We start from the raw sequence: 24695 nt of genomic DNA, 5'->3' as shown, positions 1-24695 counted from the left end.
TTCTAACATCTTTACATGACTGTTTGTCCTTTGCAGCATGAATATTACATTCAGGAAGGCAGGCAGATGTCTAGTAACCAACTAGATGTCCCAAACATGCAGCTTTCTGAGCCCAAAAAGCAGTTTGTTATCAAGGTGGCTGGAAACTTCTAGTTCTCCTGAGGCAGACCTGGATGCACTTTCAAGCAGCACCACCCAAGAGATCACACAGAGGGTTTGTTGTCAGTTTTCTTCATAACAGCTGTAAAGCATGATCCATAAACATTCACATGCTCTATTTCTGTCATCCCAGTAGAAAGTTGTGTCCTTTCTGTCACCATACAAAAGGGATCTTTATATGATATAAGGATATCAACTTCTCACAGCAAGGTGGTCATATTTCACAGATCCAGCACCACCCCACAACTAGCATAATTGGTATTACCCTATATGAACTATTACTCAGAAGTAATATTTGGGTTTATTGTTCAGCCACCACTTTCATACTATCAGCAGATACCTACCCATTAGGACAAAAATCACAAACAGTTACTATGCACATGTAGTTTTTATTAAACAGTATTTTACTGTCCCGTTACTTTATCAGGAAACCATTCTTAAGTCCTACAGAGTTAAAAACAAAAAATAAACATAACAAACAGACAAAAAACCCTAAAGGGTTGTTGCGGACCACAACTGACTGACTACATACACCACTTGACTCAGGTTAATAACAGCACACACTCTACACAACACAAGGTATCTAACATCTACCCTACAGGCAGAAAGTTCCTGTTCTTTCAGTATTGATTTCCTAAATATTTCTTTCCTTAGTGGCCTCAGATTGCTTCAGAACCAGTTTTCACAACAAAAGACAAGGTGACCGCCTTTTCAGAACAGCTCTGAACACAAAGATGACGGGATTACATCAGAGCTTACTTGGCAAAGATACTGTGTGCATCATTAAATGGGGATTTTCCACTTTGGTAACCTTGTGCCAGTGTTTAAGGTCGCACACTTTTAATAATGAGTTTCTTATTACAGTTTTATCCAGTTGTTGCCTCAATTATTTTTCTCATTCCCATCAGAGATGACAAAGAAACCACAATTTGAGATCCTATTAAATGATAAGACTATGGTACAAAAACAAAGCACAAGCAAAAATATTAGTCATTGTAGACAGATGTCACAAAAATTATCTCCTTATGGAGAGAATTTTTATAGTTTGGTCAGTTTTTAAAACCGTTCCCACAACACAGATCCCACAGAAGAAAAATCATTAATATTAGTTTTCATTTGTTTTGAAAGTCCTCAATTTAAGAACATAGCTTAACAAAACACAGGAGGTATGTCTCCAGGTTTCAACTACATATCGAATGTCCTGAGAAAACATTCTGGGTGCAAAACTTGTATACCTGCAAAGTTCACATTACCAAGTACTCAAAAGTGTTAAACAATTCCTTAATTTAGAGTCTCTTTGGAAGACGTTCCACTTGTTTTATGTGGAAGGTAGGCTCAAAAGTTCTCATTATAAAGAAAATAATTTTTATAATCACTCCTGTAAACTTAAATTCTTGTTATTATCTAGCAATGAAACCTGTCTTTGAACATGAAGGCTGAAGAATGTAGCCACATTATTGTTACATTATTTTTGTTTTCTTAACAGCAAAAGAAATGTAGGAATTACAAGTAACTGTCAAGGTCTATGATTTCATTTATGTAAACTAAGCAGGTAAATCCTTTTTTTTTTTTTTAAATAAGATCCTCAGAAAATGGTAAAAGCTAGATTTATCAGAATGCAAAGGATTTTTCAAGTTCAAGGAAGCCTCTAATTTACTTGGAAAACACAGGAATTCTTTTCTCTCTTTTCTGATGTTCTACGAAGCACAGCAGGATCTCGGGTATTAAGCCACTAAGTTGTTAATAGAGCAAAAGGAAAACAACAACATAAAATAATCTGTAAAGGTCAACAAAACCAATAAAGACAGATCACTCCTTTCTTACTGTGCAACACATTAATCATTACAGGTGGACCAGTCCGTATTAGCTGTACCAGCTCTGACTTTCAGCTTCTCATCCAGTTCCCCTCTGTAAGTACCCACAGCCCCAGAACAGCCTAAAGGTGATACACACCTAAAAGCCCCACCACACACCATGGTGGCAAGAGCAACTGCTGCTCCAGCAGGTAAAGACAGGGGTGTGGTTATTGGTGTGCACCCTTCTTTGTACAGTGCCAGGGGTCACCCTGGGGTAACACACACCAGCCCAAAGATGTGCCAAAGCACAGGGCAGACCAGTTAGAGGACTTCAGCTTGGTCTAGCACCAGCTTTTCTTCTGTGCTTCCAAAAGCCATGGAGCATTTGTTCTCCAGCTTTGTGGCTTGTTAAAGATTTTGACCTGTTCTGAAGATAGTCAGAAACATTCACAGAAACTTTCACCATTCCATCACTTTAATTCCTCTTTAACATCAATTAGCAAGAAATTACCTACATTGTCTTCAGGACCCTGTAAGGAAAGAGCAGACTAGCTCATTGTTTCAGCTTTGACTAACACAGTAAAATCTGGTCAACTGATCATCCCAGAGGAATTGATGGTAAATAAGTATCCATCAGTAATCTACCTGCACCTAGGCATGTAATTTTTACAGATACAATTTCATTCCATATTGAAGCACAGTAGAAATTTATTCTCAAAACTTGTAATAATGAAATCCATTATGAAATCCTGTGTGTAATTTGCACACATTCTAGTTCATGGTAAGATTATACAGATTAATGCTTATGGTACACTTTGCTAATAATTCAGAGCACTCACTACTTAAGAACTACTGTACATTCTTACAAAGGAAGTGAAATTAGAGATTTTTGCTTCGTCTTCATAGATGTAGTCATCAGCAAAACAGAAAAAAATTTAAAAAATCAAACTGTGCCAAGTGGAAGAACTGATCACTTGTACCTTTCAGAACCAAAGAAACCTAAAAACCATACAAAGATTTGAGACTGTAATTTACCTCCCAAATGCTATGGTATATAACCAGATCACTCCATCACAGGCATTACTGTTGTTCCTCCCATAATTTTTTTTTGTTTGCACTGTTGCAATAGAAAAGTTTAATGCATGGCACTAAAATTTGATGTTTGAAAACTTGCACTTCAGAGATTAACATGAAGTTCATATGCACTAGAAAAGTAGAGCAATTTAGGATTGTTACAGCATCTTCTTTGGTGAAACAATCAGTAATTTAGTTGCAACAAATCACTGTGCTGTCATCAAAATATCTGATTTAAAAACACATCACAGCCTAAATAGCTTGGAAGTTTTCTGAAAAATTAAATCTTGAATTTCCTTTCATACTGATCTAGTGTTTGGCCTTCGCTTCAGCTTAATCCAGATGCCATTATTTGGACGAAGAATCAGCTCTCCAGTTATACCAAGGTCTTCTGGTTTTTGACATGAGTCCACCCAAAAGCGCCGCAGGATAAGGGCTAGAAGAGCTTTCTCCTCCATTTGTGCAAAGCGCTGACCTAGGAGTTACAGGGCAGAAAAAAAAATGTTACTGTCAGGCTGCATCATCAGTTGCTGCATTTGCATGCTCACAGTGCTAGCCCTATCACACACAAAACAGCAAGGTCTGTCCATCTGCCTTGAGAACAGAACAGCCTTTAGGCCAAAATCAAGGTCAGAGGGACACCACTGGAACCAGCACTTCTCTCAGCAGGACAACTCTGGCCTTCCTGGGACAATCCACAGCATGTCCTCCTTCCCATAGCACACAGAACTCAAACAGCAAAGAGGAAACAGTCAACACTTCACATGGAACCAATACAAAACACAGCCTTGTCATGTCTCTTGGGTGGACTAGGTAGGAGGGAATGGTTGACAGACCAGAGCAGGAGAAGGTGCAGCACAGGGACTGTGAGGAGGTGAATCCCACTCTTCCCTATATGCAGAGAGAAGGCAAAGAAGATACAACTGCAAGAGAATAACAGGTAGACCTTCCTTCAATGAACACTAAGCATCACACACACTGATGATTTGCTACCACAGAGTGCAAAGTTCAATTTACATCTCAGAGGAAGGTGAAGGAGGAAAGGGAAGAACAGAGATTTATGAGGGAAACCAAACCAACTGTTACAACCCACACATTTCACTCAAACTAAACTGAAAATGGGAACAGAACACAAAATCCAGTGCTCAAAACTTCTTCTGTTCTCCCCTCTATATAATATGCACAGATGGATGTTTGCACACATGTACACAGTGATGCATTCCTGCAATGATATTAATGAGCCAACTCTTCTGCACATGTTCCTGTACACTCAGGAACTAGCTAGACATATAATATTAAATCAGATTCCAATTTGGAACATGGAAGGACCCAGCCTGCTGTTTTTATGGGAAGGGCACCTATTCCCCATGAAACAAATTAAAACCAAACTAAAAAACAACGCCACACCCCCAAAAGAAAACAAACAAAATGAAAAACTCAGAAGTTGTATTTTCTGTTCTTGTAAGTGGCATAATTGCTGAATTTTCAACATCTGCACCTAAGATCAGTGCAGCAAACAGTCTTTTTATGTGTTCTACAATATAAACAACAATGCCTCTACTTTGAGCAAAGATAAATGCCGAATGTCTCAGCAGCACCTGAAGAGTTAACAAGTTCTGGGACTACAGTGAAAACACCAGAGCAAAAATGATGTCAGAAAGAGGGAAAGAACACATCAGTTGCAGACTGTATGTTTGGGACACCCAGCTGAGATCATGAGACAGACAGATGAGATGTTTCCAGAGTAAAACAAGTACAGGACATTTGCCTTTTCTCGCTCTGTCTTGTTGACAGTGAGGATCAGAAATTTGGAAGCAATCTTGTCCTAACACGGGAGCCCATTAACATGCTCCCAGGCTGCACAGGCAGTGAGAAGGAAACAGCAGCATGGCAGACATTGGACCTTGGAAAGAAAGAAAACCTTTGGGAAGAAATAAAATATGGCAGCTGAAGCACCAGGCTTGCAGGGGAGACACTGTCCAGAATTTGGGAGCTTGGAGGACATGACACAACCGGCAGGCACATCAAGACTTAAATTTCTGTTATGCTTGCTGCTGCCACAATTACCACACCAGGAGCAACACTGTCACACTACAAGGGCTTCCTCTTCAGCTACGTACCAATGCAGTTCCTGGGACCGGCAGAGAAGGGCACGTAAGCATACGGATGCCTTCCCTTGCAGTTTTCAGGGAAGAATCGCTCAGGCTTGAATTCCTCCGGGTCTGGGAAGATCTCAGGATCTCTATGCAGGGCATAAGTTACAACAACAACATTTGTGCCTTTTGGTACCTGATATCCTCCTAGAAAGAAAAGGGAAAGGGAGAAGACGGGTCAAAATAACAGCAAATAAGTGACTTCCTATACACAACAGCACAGTGAAAAATAGAACAAGACTGTCCTTTACTTGGGAAATACCCCCACTGAGGAGATGTTAGCAGGATAGGAAGTGGCAAACACAGGACACTGCTTACTAATACAGCAATCCTCTCTCAAGGTCCGGGCAAACAGTGGAACCGAAGGGAAGATCCGAAGGGCTTCTTTCAGAACACACTCAAGGTATCGAAGATTCTTCAAATCATCCATTGTAACAGGACGTTCAGTGTTGCCTCCTGTCCAAAACCAAATAGGGGGATTAGCAAGACCAAAACTCCCCATTTTTGGTTAAACAAACTCATCCCAGCTCCCTCCAGAAACTCTCATTATGCATTAAGACCACACAGGAGAAGGTGCTACATACACATTGAACAGGTATGCCTTGCCCCGAAGAAATAAGGTTGTCTATACTCTCCTACAGACCTTCCAGTACCTGTGCCAATTACCTCTAGCTCTTGAAAGCTCCAAAAGGGCCATAAGGCATGTTCCTACCTCCTCTTCTACATGTAGGCTTACAATGTACCACATCCCTACTCACAAATGCAGCCACCACCACAACCCCAATGATGGAGGGAATGGAAACGTACCAAATACCTCATCCAGTTCTCTGTGAACCTTCTTCTGGGCTTCAGGATTGTGTCCAAGTAAGTACAGGGCCCAGTTCATAGCAGCTGCTGTTGTATCATGGCCCTAGAGGTCCAGATTTACAAAGACATTAACTTCAACCCTATTCCTGTGCACAAGTAGGCTTTGTAAATACAGAGTGTTCAAAAAAGATGGACCTGATTTCAAAGCAGTAGTGATTTCAAATTGGGTCCATCTTTTTGAAACACTCAGTACTTAGGTGTGCAAATGGTATGGAAAGTGAGACTTATTAGTCCCATGACCACAAGAAAAACAAAAATCAACAGTGAAGAACTCTACCCAACACACTGATTACCAGGATATAAGATGATCCATGATTCTGTCAGATGCCTGAAAAGTGACAAAAATGGAAATTGCTGAAATAACCCACATAATCATCCCTCCTCTCTGCCTCACAGAAGCTGCATGAAGTATCAGTATCTATATAATGTAACAGTTGAATATTCATCTTTTTGGTTACTGTCAACAACTTAACATCCGGGATGCCAACGACTACCACAGGAGAGATACAATGGACACAATCTGTAACCTTTACAAAACTGATGAGTGGCGAGAGGGAGAGAGAGGGAAAAGGAGAGGGAGAAGGAAGAAAGGAGAAAAAGAGGAAGAAGGGACAAGGGAGAGGGAGAGAAAGAAAGGTGGGAAAAGAAAATGGAAAATCTGACCAATAAAGGATTTTGGTACTAAAAAGGTGCACTTGTTGTGAAGTTTGGGATGCTGCACCTCTTCCAAATCCAGCTATGGAGCAGTACAGGCATGGTGTGATGGGAAGAGTTTCTCTAGGTTACAACAACAGTAACATGACTCTGAATTAAGCTCTTCTGAGATAGAATTCAGGTCCACAGAATTGTGTGGAAAACTTGTGAAAGTCTTGTTTAGCTCCTTCATTGGAGAGGAAACCAGACATAAGATGACAGTACACCAATGCACAGTTGACAACAGAAACAGGAGGTTACAGCCAATGTGGCAAGGGACAAACCACAAGGAGAGCTGGCAAAATGAAAGGCAGAACACCGAAATGGTTTAGAATCATAGAATCGTAGATCATTTCAGTTGGAAGAGACCCTCAGGATCATCGAGTCCAACCATAAACTCACCTAACTCTAGCACTAAACCATGTCCCTAAGAACCTCATCTAAACGCCTTTTAAACACATCCACCACTTCCCTGGGAAGACCGTTCCAATGCCATGAGAAATTTTTTCCTAATATCCAATCTAAACCTCCCCCGGTGCAACTTGAGGCCATTTCCTCTTGTCCTGTCACTTGCTACTTGGGAGAAGAGACCAATACCCTCCGTGCTACAACCTCCTTTCAAGTAGTCCTAAAAAGCAATAAGGTCTCCCCTCAGCCTCCTTTTCTCAAGGTTAAACAACCCCAGATCCCTAAGCCGCTCTTCATAAGACTTGTGCTCCAGGCCCCTCACCAGCTTTGCCATCCTCCTCTGCACTTTCTCCAGCACCTCAATGTCTTTCTTATGATGAGGGGCCCAAAACTGAACACAGTATTCAAGGTGCAGACTCACCAGTGCCAAGTACAGTGGTACAATCACTTCTCTAGTCCTGCTGGCCACACTGTTTGATACAAGCCAGGATGCTGTTGGCCTTTTCGGCCACCTGAGCATACTGCTGGCTCATATTCAGACGGCTGTCAATCAACACCCCCCAGATCCCTCTCTGCCAGGCAGCTTTCCAGCCACTCTTCCCCAGGCCTGGGGTTGCTATGACCCAAGTGCAGGACCTGGCACTTGGCCTTGTTGAACCTCATACAACTGGCCTCAGCCCAATGATCCAGCCAGTCCAGATCCCTCTGTATGGCCTTCCTACCCTCCAGCAGGTCAACATTCCCACCCAACTTGGTGTCATCTGCAAACTTACTAAGGGTGCACTCAATCCCCTCATCCAGATCATTGATAAACAGATTAAACAGAACTGGCCCCAATACTGAGCCCTGGGGAACACCACTCGTGACTGACTGCCAACTGGATCTGGCTCCGTTCACCACACCACTTTGGGTCCGTCCCTCCAGCCAGTAGAGGGTTTAGAGCCCCCTTTAGCATTAATGAGATTTGCAACAGGAGCTGAGCGCCCATGGCCCATATCAACCATAAAGCTCTTATTACTCACTGCTTTCATGAGTAGAGCCTGTTCACATAGACAGGGCCTGCCACATGTGCTGCCCAACATTTTGACAGGGCACACAATTCTAGATCAAATGATTCTATCCTTCAGTAGTTTCTATCCCACAGATACTTCTTCTTAGGCTTCCAGAGCTAAAACAACTTCATACTAAAAGCAGACTCCTGAACTAAGACAAGGAAGAGTCACTACCTGTAAATGATGAATCTCAGGTTCTGGGAAAACAAACAACACACCTAAGGGGTTCCTTGGGTACCTCAAACATGAAAGTATCCACTTCTTCACGAATGTCCCTGTAGCTCAATTTGTTCCCTTCATCATCTGTTGCACTCAGCAGCATATCAAGGAAAGCTTTTCTCTTTCTGGATCCACTTTCTTCACAGTTGGTATCATTATCATATCTCATTTTCTTGGTGTTTTCAAGTTCTGCAGCTTTTTCTGCAATTACCTGAAATCAGAAGCATTACGTTAGATGTGATGCACACAGCACACGTGCATGGTCTACATTGAACAGGTTCGTCCCATCTTATTGAAACAACATCCATCTGTAGCAGTCTACAAGCACTAGTTAGCATAGCTGTCAGCATTAGCTCATGAACTTCAATGATTTTTTTGTGTTAGTAGGTGAAATATGAACAACCCCTCTTGTCCCAAGCAAAAAAATGAACCATGAATAGCCTTTGTGTGATCAAGAATATAGATAGCCAAACTATGCAAACTATTTGTTGATCCAGAAGTGTAAACACATTCAGATTATCTGGAACAAGCCAATTGTGCATGCCAACAACAGCAACAGAAAATCAAAAAACATCACCACAATTTGAAGAGACCGATCACCAAGAAGATATTCTCTAGCCTACCCAATAACTAAGAAAACGATCACATCTCAAACCTCTGTGGAACCCAGGGGACTGAAGAGAAACTAGGGCACCCCACAGCCCTATATCAGGACTACATATAGCACAGCTGGAACCACTACACTAAAGCTTCACAGATTTTCTTCAGTATAAGAACAATGGTTGAACTTCCCTTTTTTAGGTCAAATCACAGCCCCAGTGACAGACAGAAACTTCTTGTGGTCACCACCATTGTTGTAACAGCAAAACAGAACCCCACAATACAGTAGTTTTGCTCTCAATAACAACAGAATAGTTAAAAGGGCTATAAAGTATAAAATTCTGCTCAGAGGAAGCACTGAATGGGGGAAAAAATACAGTTATATACACACATATAGTTCCCCTCACTGAACATATAAAGACAGCTATTGAACCACTTTTTGTCTCAGTGTTTTCTGTCACTAGGTGATATTGTTATTTACTGTTCCTTTGTCATCTTCTAAGATTTGGCTTCTTATATTCAGTGCATCAGCCCAGCATGGGAAGAGAGCATTACCTTAGGTCCCTTTATGAGCCTTTCTCATACTTCACTGCTGAAATTCCCAATAAAAGGAAGCAAACCATGAACTACCTAAACAATACAGAGTCAGTTTGGCTCATTACATGTAGTGAAAGCTCAGAGGTTATTTCCTTTGTTGTGGGCATTGATACAATGACATCACGGTGTACACACATCTGTTTCAGGAATAGCAGCCTCTCTGGCAGCATCCTAAGAGTAGATTTGAAAGGGCAACCACTGGCAAGAATAGTGTTGGATCTATCTGATGAGAGAAATGGGTGTTAATTGCACAGATTAATATGGTGAGACAACATTGCATTTTATGTCAAGTCAGTGATATATGCTTAATGGTTTTTATGTCAAAGTGTCTTACTGCTGATGTGAGGACCTGCATGTGTTTGCTCATCTCCTCAGTTATGCTCTGAATAGGGGAAAACAAATAAAGTCTGCCACTTCTGAGGGCTGGTCCAAGTGGCATTGCTAGGCAGAGCCCTGTGCTTACTGCTACAAACTTGGTAGTGAGCTGTTGCAGGTGATTCAGATATGTAGCAACTCCGGCAGAACAAGAGTTCAATGATTTTCTGTTGTTTGTTGCGGTTGTCAAGGTCCTCTAAGTTCTGTTACTGCCTTGGAGTAGTATAGTCTCTTGCTGGAATACAACAGAGATCCTGACAGAAGAAGTCAGCTGTTGTCTTCTTTTCAGGGAATTCCTTGTCATGCCAACAGAGAGATAGTTCTCCTCTTAATATATGCATATCAAGGGGGCTGAACCTCACCCCTATTTGGAAGCTCTCTACTGAGTGCAAGACTTTGCACCAATAAGTAACACGTGCCACTAAAAAAGAAATTTAAAAAATAATCTATACCTTATCAGTAAAATTGTGAAGGATCTTGAGGTTCCTCTCATGTTCTCTCCCTTCTTTGAACAGCATGTATACAAGATCAGGCCAAAGCCAAGGGCTCTTCTGTCGTTCTTGGATTAGATCGCTCATCCTAGGGGCATAACAATTACATCATGTAACATTTCTTGACAAAAAAAAAAAAAAAAATTACAAATCACTCTCAAAGAACCAAATAAAAAGTTCTACCTCCCTTATATTGTATGGGTTTAAACCCATTCATCTGAAGGGAAGGCTGCTTATTTCCCAGTTTTAAACTCCCTCAAAATTTCTGTCACGTGTCCCAGCATCACCATGATTTATATCTTTAAGCACTGATCTCTGAGAAGAGACCATATTCTCATTTAGATGGAATACTCCTGAAAGAGACATTATTACACTTAGGCCAACTTAGGGCCCACTTGCAGTACAGTTTGGGAAAGGCCAAGGAACTGATGACAATGAGACCCTTTATCTCCACTCCTTTTTTGTAACACACCTGTCTCAAAAAGCTCCATCAAAGGCTACGGCTGAGATCCCACAAGCTACATCTGATCTAGGCTGACACACCAGTGTGGTAGGAATATAGACCATGCTTTTCCTAATCCACTGGACAGTCACATATGATTTGAATGGTGTAAATACTGCTGTAAACTGCAGAGCAGCAGTGCCTCAGCTATAACATGCTGTCTAAAGCAGCACCCTCCCAATTCTGCCAGTCATGCTGATATGAAAGGTTGTAGTTCCTTTTTTTTTAACCTCCTGTACCAATGAGTTAACTGAATGGCAACCAACACTCTTCAAAGACTCAGGCTCCCATTGCATATACTTGAACCAGAAAATGCATCAAAATCTGCAGGAGTTTTTCCTGTCTTCTTGAATTTCTGCCTCCACCTGTGACCTCCCAGCCCTCCCTCCTGGCTCACAGCAGATGAACTCCTAACATCAATCACCATCAATTCCAGCCCAGCTACAAAGCAGTCAAGGAAAATGTCCATTTACCTGTAGATAGCGCGAACATACTCAGAATCCTTATTCTCCTGAGCACCCACATTCTTGCCCATTGCTGTTTCTAGTAGGAGGAAATCATCAACCGTTCATGAGTGCAAAGTGAAATGCAGAGTCCATGTACACAATAAGTTTCTACTGTTGCCAACTTCCAACTGTCACCACACCATCCCATCAACAGGTGAACTTACATATCCCCTTCCAGGTGATGAGCTTGCTTTACATTTCCATGCCCAGGAACCCCACTCCTCAACACAACCTCACTTCAGACTGCTACCTCTGCCCTGTCTTCTGAGAACCTCACCTCCTCAGACACACATAAGACATGCTAGAAGAATGGCTTTGGGAGGAAGGAAATGCATTCACACAACATACAGGGATATTCCTCTTCAACCGTCTCCTCATACAATGTGGCACAGCTGTACTCATGAGCCTCGGCATCATTCACAGCCCAACCACAATAACTGAAGAGGACTTACCACAGATTATATCAAGGGCACATAGAGTGATGTCCAGAAAGACATTAAATGGTTCCTTGTCAACATGCTTTTCAAGTTTCTCCAATAAAATACATCCTTGTTCATTCATAACCTCTAGAAAGTCAGTTAAGATTGAGAAGTGGAATGTGGGAGTTATCATCTTCCTCCGTGACCGCCACTTATCTCCAGTGCTGCAAAATTAACAGGGAGAAGGAAGGGTTAAAAACTCCAAGTCAAAAATAAAACTTTCACCATCACAGGAAGTACACAGTAAAATCTGCAGCCTGGAATACCTTCACAGATGGACATTCTGTAGATGACTCTTCAAGCTCTCCATAGCACCCCCGAGAAGGAGTAAAATGGAAATATTTATTGCTCCAGTTGTCTCTGAAGCACAAGCCATGATTTCTATAGCTGCTCTCAACAGAAGTAGATGCCAACAAACCTTCAGGCAATACAGCCTCATGGTTGCTCAGTGCATGGACTCAGAAGGACTGAGCAAAAGCCACCTATAGCACAAACCAGCTATTCAGCATCAAGGCCTCACCTCATCACATTATTTCTGTGAATCATCACCCATGCAGAGAACTAGGGTCCACGGACATTATGCAAATGACTGCCTCAAGATCTGGCTACGAAGTACTTCCTTGGAGATGGCCAACAACCTCCCACATGTCAGTGAAAGAGCATGGAGCCACAATGGGCAAACTTTTTCTGAATCACATGCCCACAGGCATCTGGCAGCTCTGCTTACAGGGTAAACCATCACACCACTTCTCCTGTTAACCTGCTAGTGGGGCACTCCTCAAGCCAGCTTATCTTTATTATGCTCCATTATGTTTTTGCAAGCACAAGTAAAAATACCTCTAAAAATCTACTGGAGACAAAACACCCAGTAAGGAAGAAGACTAACAGCAAGGATACACCATGCCTGATGCCCATGGACCTCAACTCTCTGCACCTTGCTGCTGATTACTGCCTTCTTAATGGCCTTGAAGGAAACTCAAAATAAAAGGCATTCCACATCCTCTCACATCAACTTGTGACACCATGGTCCCATCACGAGGCACATGGAGTTCACCTCTGAGGGCTCCAAGCGGGCAAAGCGCCATTGCTAACAGGGGAACCTTGACCTTCTCAAAAAAACACAGAAGAGGCACAAAGGCACCAGAGCTACTCAACACTCACCTCGCTCTTGAATACCTGCATCAACCAGACCAAACCTTCCTTGACCCTCTGTGTGGCAGCTGCACATCCCCCTGTGATCTGGAGCCTTCAATGTGGCAGCTGATGGCTCTTTTAGCACCTTTTGTGCCCCACTGTGCCTGTCCCCATGTACACACCTAGGGGGGTACCAAGGTGTTGACAGTCACACTCTCCCCTACCCTGGGGCAGGGTGACTTCACTGCTACCAGCTGGTGGGGCACGAGGGGTGGGACCCTCGGTCAATTGACCGTGTCCTTAATGGGACCCTGAGTCAATTGACAGGGTCGTTAGCAGAGGAGGTGTCCAGAGCAGCTGCAAAGCTTCTGGACCATGTTGTAATCTGGCCCACAGGCAGATCTCACCCAACCATAAAACAGGGTTCCTGCCAAAGGCCCCCTTTGGAGTGGTCTTCTCAGAGCAGTGGGTCTGTGAACTGGAGCCCTCTCCTTAGACTGGGACGCCATCTAAGGAGGCTTCCCAGGATTGAGAGCGCCTCACCTCCTCATTTGTGTGAGTGGCAATTTACTGGATATATCCTTGAATGAGTGCTTGCCTAATCAGGCAAGCATGAGTCCTTGCCTAACCCAGGTGAGTGATTATTTCTTGTAGGTACCCTGGAGTCAGAGGGCTCTAGTTTTGTTTCTTGTGAGTGTGTTCATGCACACCGTGGGTCCTCATTATTCTTATTTTGTTGTACCCCAATAATCTCTTCAACTGATATCCAAACCTGTATTTTATGTTGTTGGAGTGCTAGCTAATTGTATAAACCCTGTTTCTAGCCACTTTATTGGCTGCACTTTTCCAGCCAGAATAAAGACTGTTTTGGAACTTGTTGTCTGCCTAAAACTGACTTCGGGGTGCCTTCATGACACCCTCTCAAGACCAAAGGACACTAAACCCTGACATCATTGATCCTCCCTTTCTCCACTCCTGACATGCACTCTTGCTCATGTCTTATGAGCCTCCACTTCATGAGGGAAACAAAGGACAGTCACCATCCCTGGAGGTGTTTAAAAGGCGCTTAGATGAGGTTCTTAGAAACATGGTTTAGTGCTAGAGTTAGCTTATGATTGGAAACTATGATTTTAAGGATCTCTTCCAACTGAAAAAATTCTATGATTCTATGACAGGGTGCAGATACTCTCTCATCCTATTTCAAAGCATCACCAATGTCAGGCCCATCGTACTGGTTTGCGGTGACACTAGTTAAGATAAGCAATGCATGCAGTCACAGTTCTGCCACATTTCAACCACTTGACACACACCACAACATTTGAAACATCCAGAATGTAGCATTGCAGACTACAAGTCACCACTTGCCACAGGATACAACTTCCCAAAACTCACATTAATTTCAAGCCTCTGGGTAAAAAAAGTAACAATGGGCAAAATTGTCAATCTGACATTAGCTGCTAAAGAGCAACCAAGACCATCACAAGGAATGAAACTTCTACAGCTATCATCTATATCTCTGTCCAGAGATATACATAGCATTCCTGCCACCAAGCCCTCTTCCTATCACATACCCTGCAAATTTCAAGATGACAGCAATGCACCTGCATTTCACTGTACCTTGTCAGAAGTCCAGTGCCCAGCCACGGCTGCATGAATTTGTACAGGTATGATTTTTCAATATGTTTTGAACTGCTCAGAATAGCCTGTCAGAAAAATGAAAGCAGAGGGAAAAAAAAAATCACTTGTTAGATGGAAAGAGATTTATTCACCTGAAATTACTTCACACAACCTCAGTTCATCGACAAAAATACCCCGACCCTCAGTAAAATGCATAATATTTCAGTACAAGCTCATACACAAAGAAAGCATTGAGTTCACATCCTCAAGTCTTTCAGTAAATATCCCAATTCTGAGAAACAATCAAATATTCAAAAAAGTACTACTCCCACTCCTCTTATCTTCCTGAAAAAAAAAATCTGTGTTACAAAGTCACAGAGAGAGCTCAGAGAAAAGCTATAATTTCCAGCCTTAACCAAACTCACAAGAAGTACCCTCTCTTCAGTCAACACTCCAACAAACAACTCTGTCTTCCCAGTTCAGGGACAACCATTATCAGTAGCAAAACTAACAACTACATTTCATGGTATCAAGACAGACCCACCAAGTTCTAATGGAGAAGTCAGTTAGACACAACCATTGCAACCTGCATTTCATAAAGTTCTATCCCTATTTCAGTGGGCTCATCTTCCCTGCCATCTGCTTGTCCATTCTGATCTTGGGAACAGAAGTTTTCACAGATGTGAAAACAAAGCTAAAGGAGATGCTTCTTTGTGTAAAACATACTAAGTCAGTGCTTTCATTTGCTGGTCATCTTCAGTATTTTTTTTTTTTCAAGACTAAGCTTTTTATATTCTTCCACTTTCAGCTTTTCTTCAGCACTGGGTCAAAGGACAGGCTCAAGTAAAATCAGTCCAAGTCCTTTTTTGCAAAAATTACACTGAACGAATAGAAACTAACAAGTCAGATACTGCTTTGCATGACAGTAAGACATGAGGCAAACACACTCACCTCTACACTGTCAGGGTGAAACAAAACCATGACAGGCAGTGGTCCTACCCAAAGTTTAAGCATCGGCCAGCTCCTGAACTCTTCAATGTGAGTTTGTAGTTGTTTAAAAAAACCTGGAACAAAAAAAAACAGATTAGAATTTTTTTAAAAAGGGGGTTTTGCTGAATAAACAAGACTTCTGTAATGAACTCTTTTTCACCAGATGCCCTCTAGTTATGTTTCCTTAGTTTTATCTTGCAACTATGAGTAAGCAGCATACTTTGCATATAGCTGTATTACAGAAGCATTTCTTTATGGCTGCACTCTTGAAGGACATAAGGCAGTTTGATTTAATCAGTCTCAAAGCACTGCAGCATGGGTCCTCTGTATTGCAATGTTCTTTGTAACAGTTAGAGACAAATTAAACTTAATCAGGGCTATGCTTACATTTTGGCTTAACTGACACTAGCCAAAATGCTATATCAAGCTGCTTCTTTACTGTTCAAGTAAAGCATCAAGCCTTTTCCCATCTGAGACCTCACTGACAGGCACTACATTTGTGGTGCACACCCAAGTGAAGCCATGCACGGTAATGACTGAGCACTGCGCAGGAACCAGTATAACTTGAAATATTTAGTTTCTGATAGCTGGACTCCTGAAGAAAATCTTTGGAGCCCTTACATCGTTATCATTTGTCTGCAAACAAATTACTTCTTATTCCAACATGCTCAAATCCTCTCACTTTCTTGCAGCCCTAAATATCAGTGACAGTTTGCAATTCTATCAGCGGCTTTTGATAGCTAGCTGCTCTGGGATTAAACTCCACTCTTGTACTTTTAGAAGCCTTATTGCAGGGTAACTGATCATGGGGTCAGTGTGGATTTGGCAATTCAGATATCCCCATCTCTAAGGGCACAAAGACTCATAGGATCATTTATGCTACAGACTACCTGAGAGATAGCACTATTGTCCAGCTGCCAGCTGGACTTCACACCAGCAATCCAGCCAGTTCTCCACCCATATTATCCACTTACATAGGCTACATCTTGTCAGTTTAGTGATAAAGTGTGGGAGATGGTAGTATCAAAGACCTTGCTGAATCAAAACAAGCACTACCTCCTGCTCTTTCCCTGCTCGCAGATCCAGGTATCTCATCACAGAGGGCAATCAGATTCATTTTGCAATTCTAGAGGAGGTGGCTGTTATCAGAATGTTCAAGGCCTTTGCCCTTTGCCCTTTCAGAAACCAGATTAAATAATAAGTTGCTCCCTCCGAGGCATCTGCAGAGTTTGAAATTCAGAGATCCCCAAATCAAAAGAAAAACAGGGAAAAAACATAGTTTCCTAATAAATACCCAAATAGAGCATTCCCTAGTCTTATGCAAAGTTCTAATGACACCCCATCCAAAAGACTTAAGAATGTCGGGTTACTTCCCTGTTTTCAAAATATTATTCTTTCTAACATGATGGCAATTAAAATATTGCAATTTTCCAGTACTTGTCTAGCGATATCAATAAAATCACCATCAGCTGAAAAGTCATTTTATTTCTGCTATAAAACCTTATGCTTTTTTTTTTTCTAAAAACTACTTTTTAAACTGTCACATTTTTAATGAAAAATATTATAAACCACTAACTTCACTCATTTTCACATAAATAAACAAGAACAATGATGAATGGTCATGTACTTAACTATGTGACTCCTGCTAACAAAGGAAATTAGGTACTCCATAGAACACAGGAGTCTTCATCAAATTGCTTTCTGGAGAGAGAAGGAATTTTCTTTTTTTGTTTTGTTTTTTAAGATTTCAAAAGAAGAAAAAAAAAAATATTTGTCTCTTAGTCAGGCCATACACACATCCTGACTATAATCCTGTTACTGCTTCTCCAAAGTTAACTTCAGTGGAAGCTGCTTGCCCTCGGTTCCACCAAAGAAAGACCTCCCATATTTGTATTTTGATATGGGGTTGGATCTAGAGGAAAGATGCAGACAGAGGCACCATGTTTCTGCATGTGTCAGCACTGGGCAATGTGCACACCCATACTGTACATGTGCTTGGCTTCCTCACATACCATGACCCAGTTGCTCTCTCTTCTGACATCACACCTGGCAGAGCAGCCAGGATCACATGTGCACAGAGCAGACTGCCATACACAGGCAGCACAAACACACCCCAAAGAGTCTGCTGGTCCACTGACAGCACAGCCGAAGCCACTTTCACACCCCGCACTCCTCAAGAAATACACTCCTGTGCCAAACTGAGTAGCAAATAGAAAGGGAACATGTAGCACATTAACAGTCTCTCAAGTACCTGGCAAAAGAAGGTACCATTGATCATTGTGAGAACAGAAAGGTTTGCTATTGAGGGAGGTACTGGAAATACTCAGCAAGTTCTTTTGCATCGAATGCACAAATCTAAGGCACAGCTAATTCTGAAAATGACCCAGCAACTCAGCCCGCTAAAGTCCCCTGCACATGCTCACTTTGGGGAAGATAATTGTTTACAGAAGTATTTTTCCTTCGCCAGCTAAAAGCTTTGTCTGGATCGCAGCTAACAGTCACGAGGACACAGTGCTCCATACTGCGAAACAGGACTTCCTGTGAGAGCACCCAGTACACCTCCCTGTCCCAAAAACAACATTCCACAGTGTTCATGCTCCACCTCACCAACAACTGGAAACAGATCCGACTCCAGCATCAGCATCTGGAAGCCACTGTCATATTGAAACTCCAGCTAATCTTCGACTGATAATAACCCCACATTTATACAGTTCCTCTCCTTTCCCCTCCACTGTCCACTTCTCACACAGTTCCCCTCTTCAGGTTGCCCACAGACCCAGACAGACCTAAAGATGATCACCTTCCCCAGCCAGCCACCACTCAAGCACCCCCCTGACAAGCGTTGGCCGCTCCAGCAAAGCCCCAAGCAGTGCATGGACCTCATAGCTCGGCTACGGCATGAGCTGCCCTTACCTTCTCCCCCCCGCTCCAAAAGTAGAGCATTTCCCAGCAGAGGATAGCAGGGGCTGACACCGGGGACCGGCTTCAACACCCACCATTGCCTCCAGTAATCCATCAGGGCGGGCAGGGCGCACACAGCCACAATCGTTAACAACAGAGCCGTGACCCCAGCCCCCAGGTGCAGCAGCTGGGGTCCCCCTGCAGCTCCCTGCATGACCTCCATTTCCATCTCCTAGTCTCCTCCTCCGAGCTTGATCCCTACAGGGAACTGGCGCTGCCTGTACCGGCTGCTCTGGCTGTGCCGCCCCCGCTGCCGCACGCCGGCTGTGCCGGCACCGGGCACCGAAGAGGCGGAGCTGTCACATGGCCCCGAGGCGCAGCTTCCTGCCAGGAAAACAGACAGACAAAAAACCACAGGCGTAGAGAAGCTGACTTGAAGCACTTCATGACAGCAGAGCAGCGGCAGGGAACAGTGCCATTTCTTTCCCTCACTTGGCTTCTCTGACTCAAGTGAAGAGCAAGGAAGTTCTTATCAGGCTCGTGCAATACCTCAGAAGGAAAAAATACAAACCCCTGTTGAGATAAAAAAACACCTTTTTGCTGATTTGGAGAGGATGGGTTTTCTTAAGACTGCCTTTCACCATCTGTTTTCAGGTGCCCATGAAACACTGGTTTGCCATACAGAACTGCTCCAGCGCTCTTCAACATGATGCCTGAAGGTTTCAAGTGCTTCAGATGGGGAACACCTTTCTTAAACTGGGTTAATGGTTCAGAGAGGTTACACAAACCAGAGCCCATACGGACCCACGATCAAGAGCAGCACTGCAAAGCACACTGATGCTTCTCTGCTCAAATGTCCTTTACTCATCTCAGTGTTGAACGCTCAATCACAGGCTAACAGGTGCCAGTGACACTAGTGGCAGCACCAGCACCTGTGTCACAACTTGCAGAGTGCTTGGGTAGAAGTGGTGCCATACCCACTACAAACCCCACTGCCTTTCCTGCCTCAGAAGGACCCAGGGTTTCTTCTCACCTGCTCCTCAAAGCATCCAATGCTCAGAAACCTTGTGGTCTGGTGAAAAGACAGCACAGCTCACACCCAATCTGCAAAACTTCACCCCTTGAAGATAACACAAAAGCTTCATGTAGCCATGGTCATGTTTTTCCTCTCTGTTTTGTACCAAAATTGACTGCACCAGCATTTTTAGTAGACCAACAAACAGCATAAACAAAGCACCTATGATAAGAAACACAAATAGAGAAAGCTCAGAAGATCAGAAGCTAAGGTAGGGCTGATGACCCTTGGCAGCAGAAGGGAGTTAAGTTTTGGCACTTGGTTCCTGCAGTTTCCCAGCAAACACTGTATCATAAATGCTGACCATTACATTTTCTGCATGGTAAACACTTGGAAATGAACTTTGCTACTCTTGCTGTTATTTGTAATAATTTGTGACAGAAAGCAGCAGATACGTACTCTGTCTTGTAAACACATAAGGCAAGCTACATTGTCATCAGTCCCATCTTCGTTCAGGTGACATACCAGTAAGGATGTAAGCATGCAGTATTAAAAAGTTCACCTTTTGTCTTTGTAACATGAATATCAGCATAGTAATTATAGTCTCTTTATAAAAAAACCTTGCAGTTTGTTGCCTTTATGGAGCTGATAATTAGATGAAGAAACTAATTGTGAATCAGAGTCAAAATCTGCATTTCTAACTGCTTATAACTCCTTCTGCAGGAAACAAACACCCAACACACACAAAACAGCGAAACAGGAGGGACAGGGTGAAATGCTACAAGGAAAGCAGTATGGAACACAGCAGAACTAGCATTACAAAATCCTGCCAGCAGCTGGCAATGCTGCTCCTAATGGAAGGCAGCAGCTATACTGCAAGATATACAAGATATACCCAGGAAAGTAGAAATGAGAGATCTGGCATCTCTGAGGCATAGTTATGTCATCAAGTTTTGCAATCATTACAAACTTTTACTATAAGTTTCAAAAGAGGATGTCCTGTAGGAGAGGCACACATCTATTAATAGAATCTGGAAACTCATAAAATCCTTATTACCAGAAAGAAAAACAAAAACCCAAAGCAAAGCTAAAATGGATCCAGTCCAATAGAAGGACAAAAGAGAAGAACACAACACATTCTGAAAAACTGTGGTGTGCTCTTTACATCAGTCCTTTGCTCCAGCCATACTTGACCTTTTTGGCATCTCTTAGAAAGCACACAGCATCCACAGTAAGCAAGACTAACCAGTTGATAACTTACCAATCACTACAATTAATTTGCAGTTAGGAAAGGCTTTTCTTAGGAAGACTTTCCCTCTTTCTAAATACAGACAATTAGAACACGATTAAACTTAGTGCAGAAAGTTACTTGCACTGAAAAAAAAAAAAAAAAGAAAGTCAAATTGTAGTCACAACTATCACCTGCACAAATAAAAGATACCACAGCATGTCTCTATTTGAAAAGATAGTATCAGTTCTGAACAGCTCAGAAGATCTCACCCATCCACAAAGCCCAGGCTTTAAAGCCCAGAGCTTGACAAAAACTTCAGCTTCAAATCCTTCTGTGGATTATCTTTCCTCACACAGATAAAAGAGATTAATAACATTTGAGACAGAGACCACAGCTAGGTTTTTCAGAGACAGACTGATTGCTTAGTCAACCATACTTTGCAATGGTTCCTGAAGCCTGGTGTTCACCATACACCAACAATTGCTCTGTTCTGTAGCCATCATTTGGGACTGCTTCACAACATGAAATTTTGTATGAATTAACTGTCTCCAACAGAATATACAAGTTTGCCTCCTCTTTACGAAACCCAAAGCTTCCATGCCAGGTAGATGCATACCAGAGTATGCAACAAAGCAGGTTGAAGCTTGGGCCACCACCATTCCCCAGAGCACAACCTGTTCTTGTAAAGCAATTGTAATAATGTACCAGTGATGTTGTCATAACTAATAGACATCAATACTAAGTAGCTACCTAAGCATCATACCTATGTTTACTCATCTGTGTGTTAAAAGCATACTCTTGAGTTAGATGGCCACAGCTCACCCCAAGATCATGGGTGGAGATTCTGCCTACTCCTCTGTGGTTTGACTAGATCCTACAGGGCCTCCTCCTTGCTAAGTAAGTTTAAAGAAAGCAGTTAGCAGTGTGCTATCCATTACATGAAACAAACCAGAGGTCACGGAGCACAAATAAAAAGGTCAGTTCAAGATGTAGAATAACTTGTGATGGTGGGTCACAAAAATAGGTAAGACTGCAAATTTGCCCGCCCACACTCTTGCAACATGGAATATCTGGTGTCTGACATTTGCTCTATGAAATTTACTGTCACAGTGAATCCATTTGATGCACATGTGTATACACAGTGAAAGATGAACCGTCTGTTAGAAGCTGTGTTGGGTTACCCTTGGTCAGTAGCCAGACACCCACCCATTCACTCATTCACTCACCTTGCGCAATAGGACAGGGAGGGAAAACAGGATGAAAAAGTTCATTGGTCAAGATAAAGACTGGGAGATTGCTTACTAGTTAACATCATGGTCAAAATAGACTCAACTGGGGAAAATTTAATATATTGTCAATTAAAAATAGAGTTGGGAAGTGAGAAATAAAGACAAAAAAGTTCCTCTTCACCGCTTCCTCTTCCTCTTCTTCACACTTTTCTCCTGCTCCAGCATGGGTACCCTCCATGGGCTGCAGCTTTTGAGGGTAAACCTGCTCCAGCATGGTTTCTCCATGGGCTGCTGGGGAACCTCCACTCTGGTGCCTGGAGCACCAACTCCTCCTCCTCCACTGACCTTGGTGTCTGTACTGATGTTGCACTCTTTTTCTCACCTCCTCTGTCTGTCCAGCATTCTTGTACCCTTCCTTAAATACATTTTCACAGAAGTGCCACCAGCTTGGATTCTGGGCTCAGCTGCATCCTACAGCGGGCCCACTAAGTAGCCAGCAGGCATTAATTGTGTTCTCTTCTCTGGCCTTTTCTCACAAAGGCCACCCCAGCGGCACCCCTGCTGCCAACACCCCGACACCTACACCCAGCTAAAAAGCCTACCATGAAATCATTGCAAGACTGAAGAGGAAAAAAACAGGGGTGAAATTCCCTCTGCATTGCCCCCTAGTGAGACCAGAGATGTCAGCTACTAAGTGATAGATATATCAAATAGTCAGCAATGTTAAATATCTGGACAGTATCACAGGTGCCTTCCCTTACAATTTTCAGGGAAGAATTGGCCAGGCTGAACTTGTCTGGGTTGGGGAAGATCTTGGGGTCTCTGTGCAGGGCATAAGTTATGGCAAGAATATTTCTGCCTTTTGGTACTCCATATCCTCCTGGGGAGATAAGGCAATGGGAGGAGAAGGGTCAAAACAACAGCAAATGAGTGACTTTCCATAAACTGCTTCACAGTGAAAAAGAGAAAAACCCTGCCCTTTACTTGGGAAACCTGAGTACTCTCTCCTGAAGACCCTCCAGCACCCATCCCAACCACCTCTAGGTATTTGAAGCTCCAGAACGGCCACAAGACCCATTCTTACGTCCACTTCTTCAACCTTGATAAAGGATGAATGGAAAACACACCAAATACATTGTCCATGTCTCTGTGAACCTCCCTCTGGGCTTCAGAATTATGTGTAAGTAAGTACAGGGCCCAATTTGTAGCAGCTGCTGTTGTATCATGGCCATAAAGATCCAGATTTACAAAGACATTCACTTCAATACCAATCCTGTGCACAAGTAGGCTTCTTAAATACTTGGGTGTGCAAGTAGTACGGAAAGTGAGACTTATTAGTCCCATGACCATGAGAAAAACAAAGATCAAGAGTGTTGAACTCCACCCAACATGCTGGTTATCAGGATGTAAGATGATCTATGATTCTGTCAGGTGTCCAAAAACTGACCAAAAGAGAAAAGTGTTAAAACACATTTGGTAGCCAGCAAATATCCCTACTCTTCCCTCTCCTCAGCCACTGAGAGTGTTCCTTTGCTGCTCTAGTAAATAACAGATTTTCCTTTCCTTTTAAGCTGCAGAAGCAGATGCTTGTTTCTCTGCTCTTCCCTCCATTCAGAAATCCAGTGACTGAGCCCCATTGCTTTGCAGAGGTCAGCAATCTTCTCTCTTTCACCAAGTGCCAGATGATGAACCATTATTCACTGTGTGGTTTCCACTTCTGCCATTATAGAACCAAACTGGCGGGTATTTATATTTTCATTTAGTCCACAACATAAGATCTAGGTTGACATGAAATGCTACAAGATGGCAAGGGGCACATTTTGCCATCTTGCATTCTTGTCAACGTCTGTATAGCACAGGAGGGAGCACTCACAAGAGCAGAAGTATATTTTGGACACATGTTGTGTATTGATAAGGATCATGGCTGAAAACATTGTGGTGAAACTAGTGCATCCAGCCACAGGAGATGACACATTCAGTATAGGGTGGACCGTGATTTACATATCAACAACAAGCTAACGAGCCACAGCCCAGGCCAGCTGGCCGATACCGGAGGTGGTGGATGAGCTGGAAGGCACATAGCCCCATCTTCTGATATGCCCAGCCTGGCACACAAAGGCGAAAGGCTGAGACCCTTCAACATGGCCCAAGACTTGTTGAGACTTGTTGATCTTTCGCAATCACCCCTTCCCCCTGTATTTCTGCATGGCACAAAGGGGAAAAGCTGAGACCCTTCAACATGGCCTGGGACTCGTTGAGACTTGTCAATCTTTTGCAATCACTCCCTACCCCCAGACTTTCCTCCACTCTGAGAGCTATAAAAAAGCTCACCAAAACCAGCACTAATAGGGAACCCACCACCCTCAGGACCGTCAGCCCACCAGCCTCGCCGCAGGAACTAGACCAGACATCAGAGGACACTATGCTCCTGAACTACAAACCCCAGCATCCTCGCCGCGGGACACGGAGGCCATACATCGTCATACAAGTCCTGTCATCCACGCTGTGGAGCCATAAGAGTGGCTGGATCCCTCACCTTTTTCTTTCTTCCTTTCTCTCTGCTCTTTCCTTCTCTCCTTTTTTTTCTATATCCCTATCTCTTTGTCT

At 42.9% G+C, this 24695-nt stretch overlaps 1 protein-coding gene across 2 annotated transcripts; it reads right to left on the bottom strand.

The window, feature by feature from the left end:
- Positions 1-528: 528 nt before the first annotated feature.
- CYP4V2 (cytochrome P450 family 4 subfamily V member 2) lies at positions 529-18918 on the bottom strand. 2 transcript variants are annotated; one of them, XM_082050798.1, is made up of 11 exons: positions 18626-18918; positions 15674-15786; positions 14723-14808; positions 11945-12135; positions 11460-11529; positions 10446-10572; positions 8441-8632; positions 5990-6092; positions 5501-5638; positions 5150-5329; positions 529-3504 (listed from the first exon to the last, which is right to left on the bottom strand). In XM_082050798.1, exons 1-11 carry the CDS (start codon positions 18840-18842, stop codon positions 3329-3331), a joined length of 1593 nt encoding a protein of 530 aa, XP_081906924.1. In that variant the 5' UTR covers positions 18843-18918; the 3' UTR covers positions 529-3328. The 2 variants fall into 2 exon arrangements, with proteins under 2 accessions (XP_081906924.1, XP_081906925.1); XM_082050799.1 differs by having other exon boundaries at positions 18709-18809.
- Positions 18919-24695: the final 5777 nt, after the last annotated feature.

This window comes from Streptopelia decaocto, assembly GCF_964273445.1.
Source record: "Streptopelia decaocto genome assembly, chromosome: 4".
Classification (NCBI taxonomy): domain Eukaryota; kingdom Metazoa; phylum Chordata; class Aves; order Columbiformes; family Columbidae; genus Streptopelia; species Streptopelia decaocto.
Note: the sequence above shows the minus strand (reverse complement) of the source record. Positions and strands in the feature narration are given on the sequence as shown.

What these genes read in the sequence shown, in the direction of transcription:
- CYP4V2 (XM_082050798.1), bottom strand. Translation starts at nt 18,842, where the DNA reads ATGGAAATGGAGGTCATGCAGGGAGCTGCAGGGGGACCCCAGCTGCTG. An exon ending in GGCACTGGACTTCTGACAAG is followed by an intron (nt 12,136 to 14,722) that starts GTACAGTGAAAT and finishes TTAATTTTGCAG; the next exon opens with CACTGGAGATAAGTGGCGGT. An exon ending in TGGATACTTTCATGTTTGAG is followed by an intron (nt 6,093 to 8,440) that starts GTACCCAAGGAA and finishes CTGGACCTCTAG; the next exon opens with GGCCATGATACAACAGCAGC.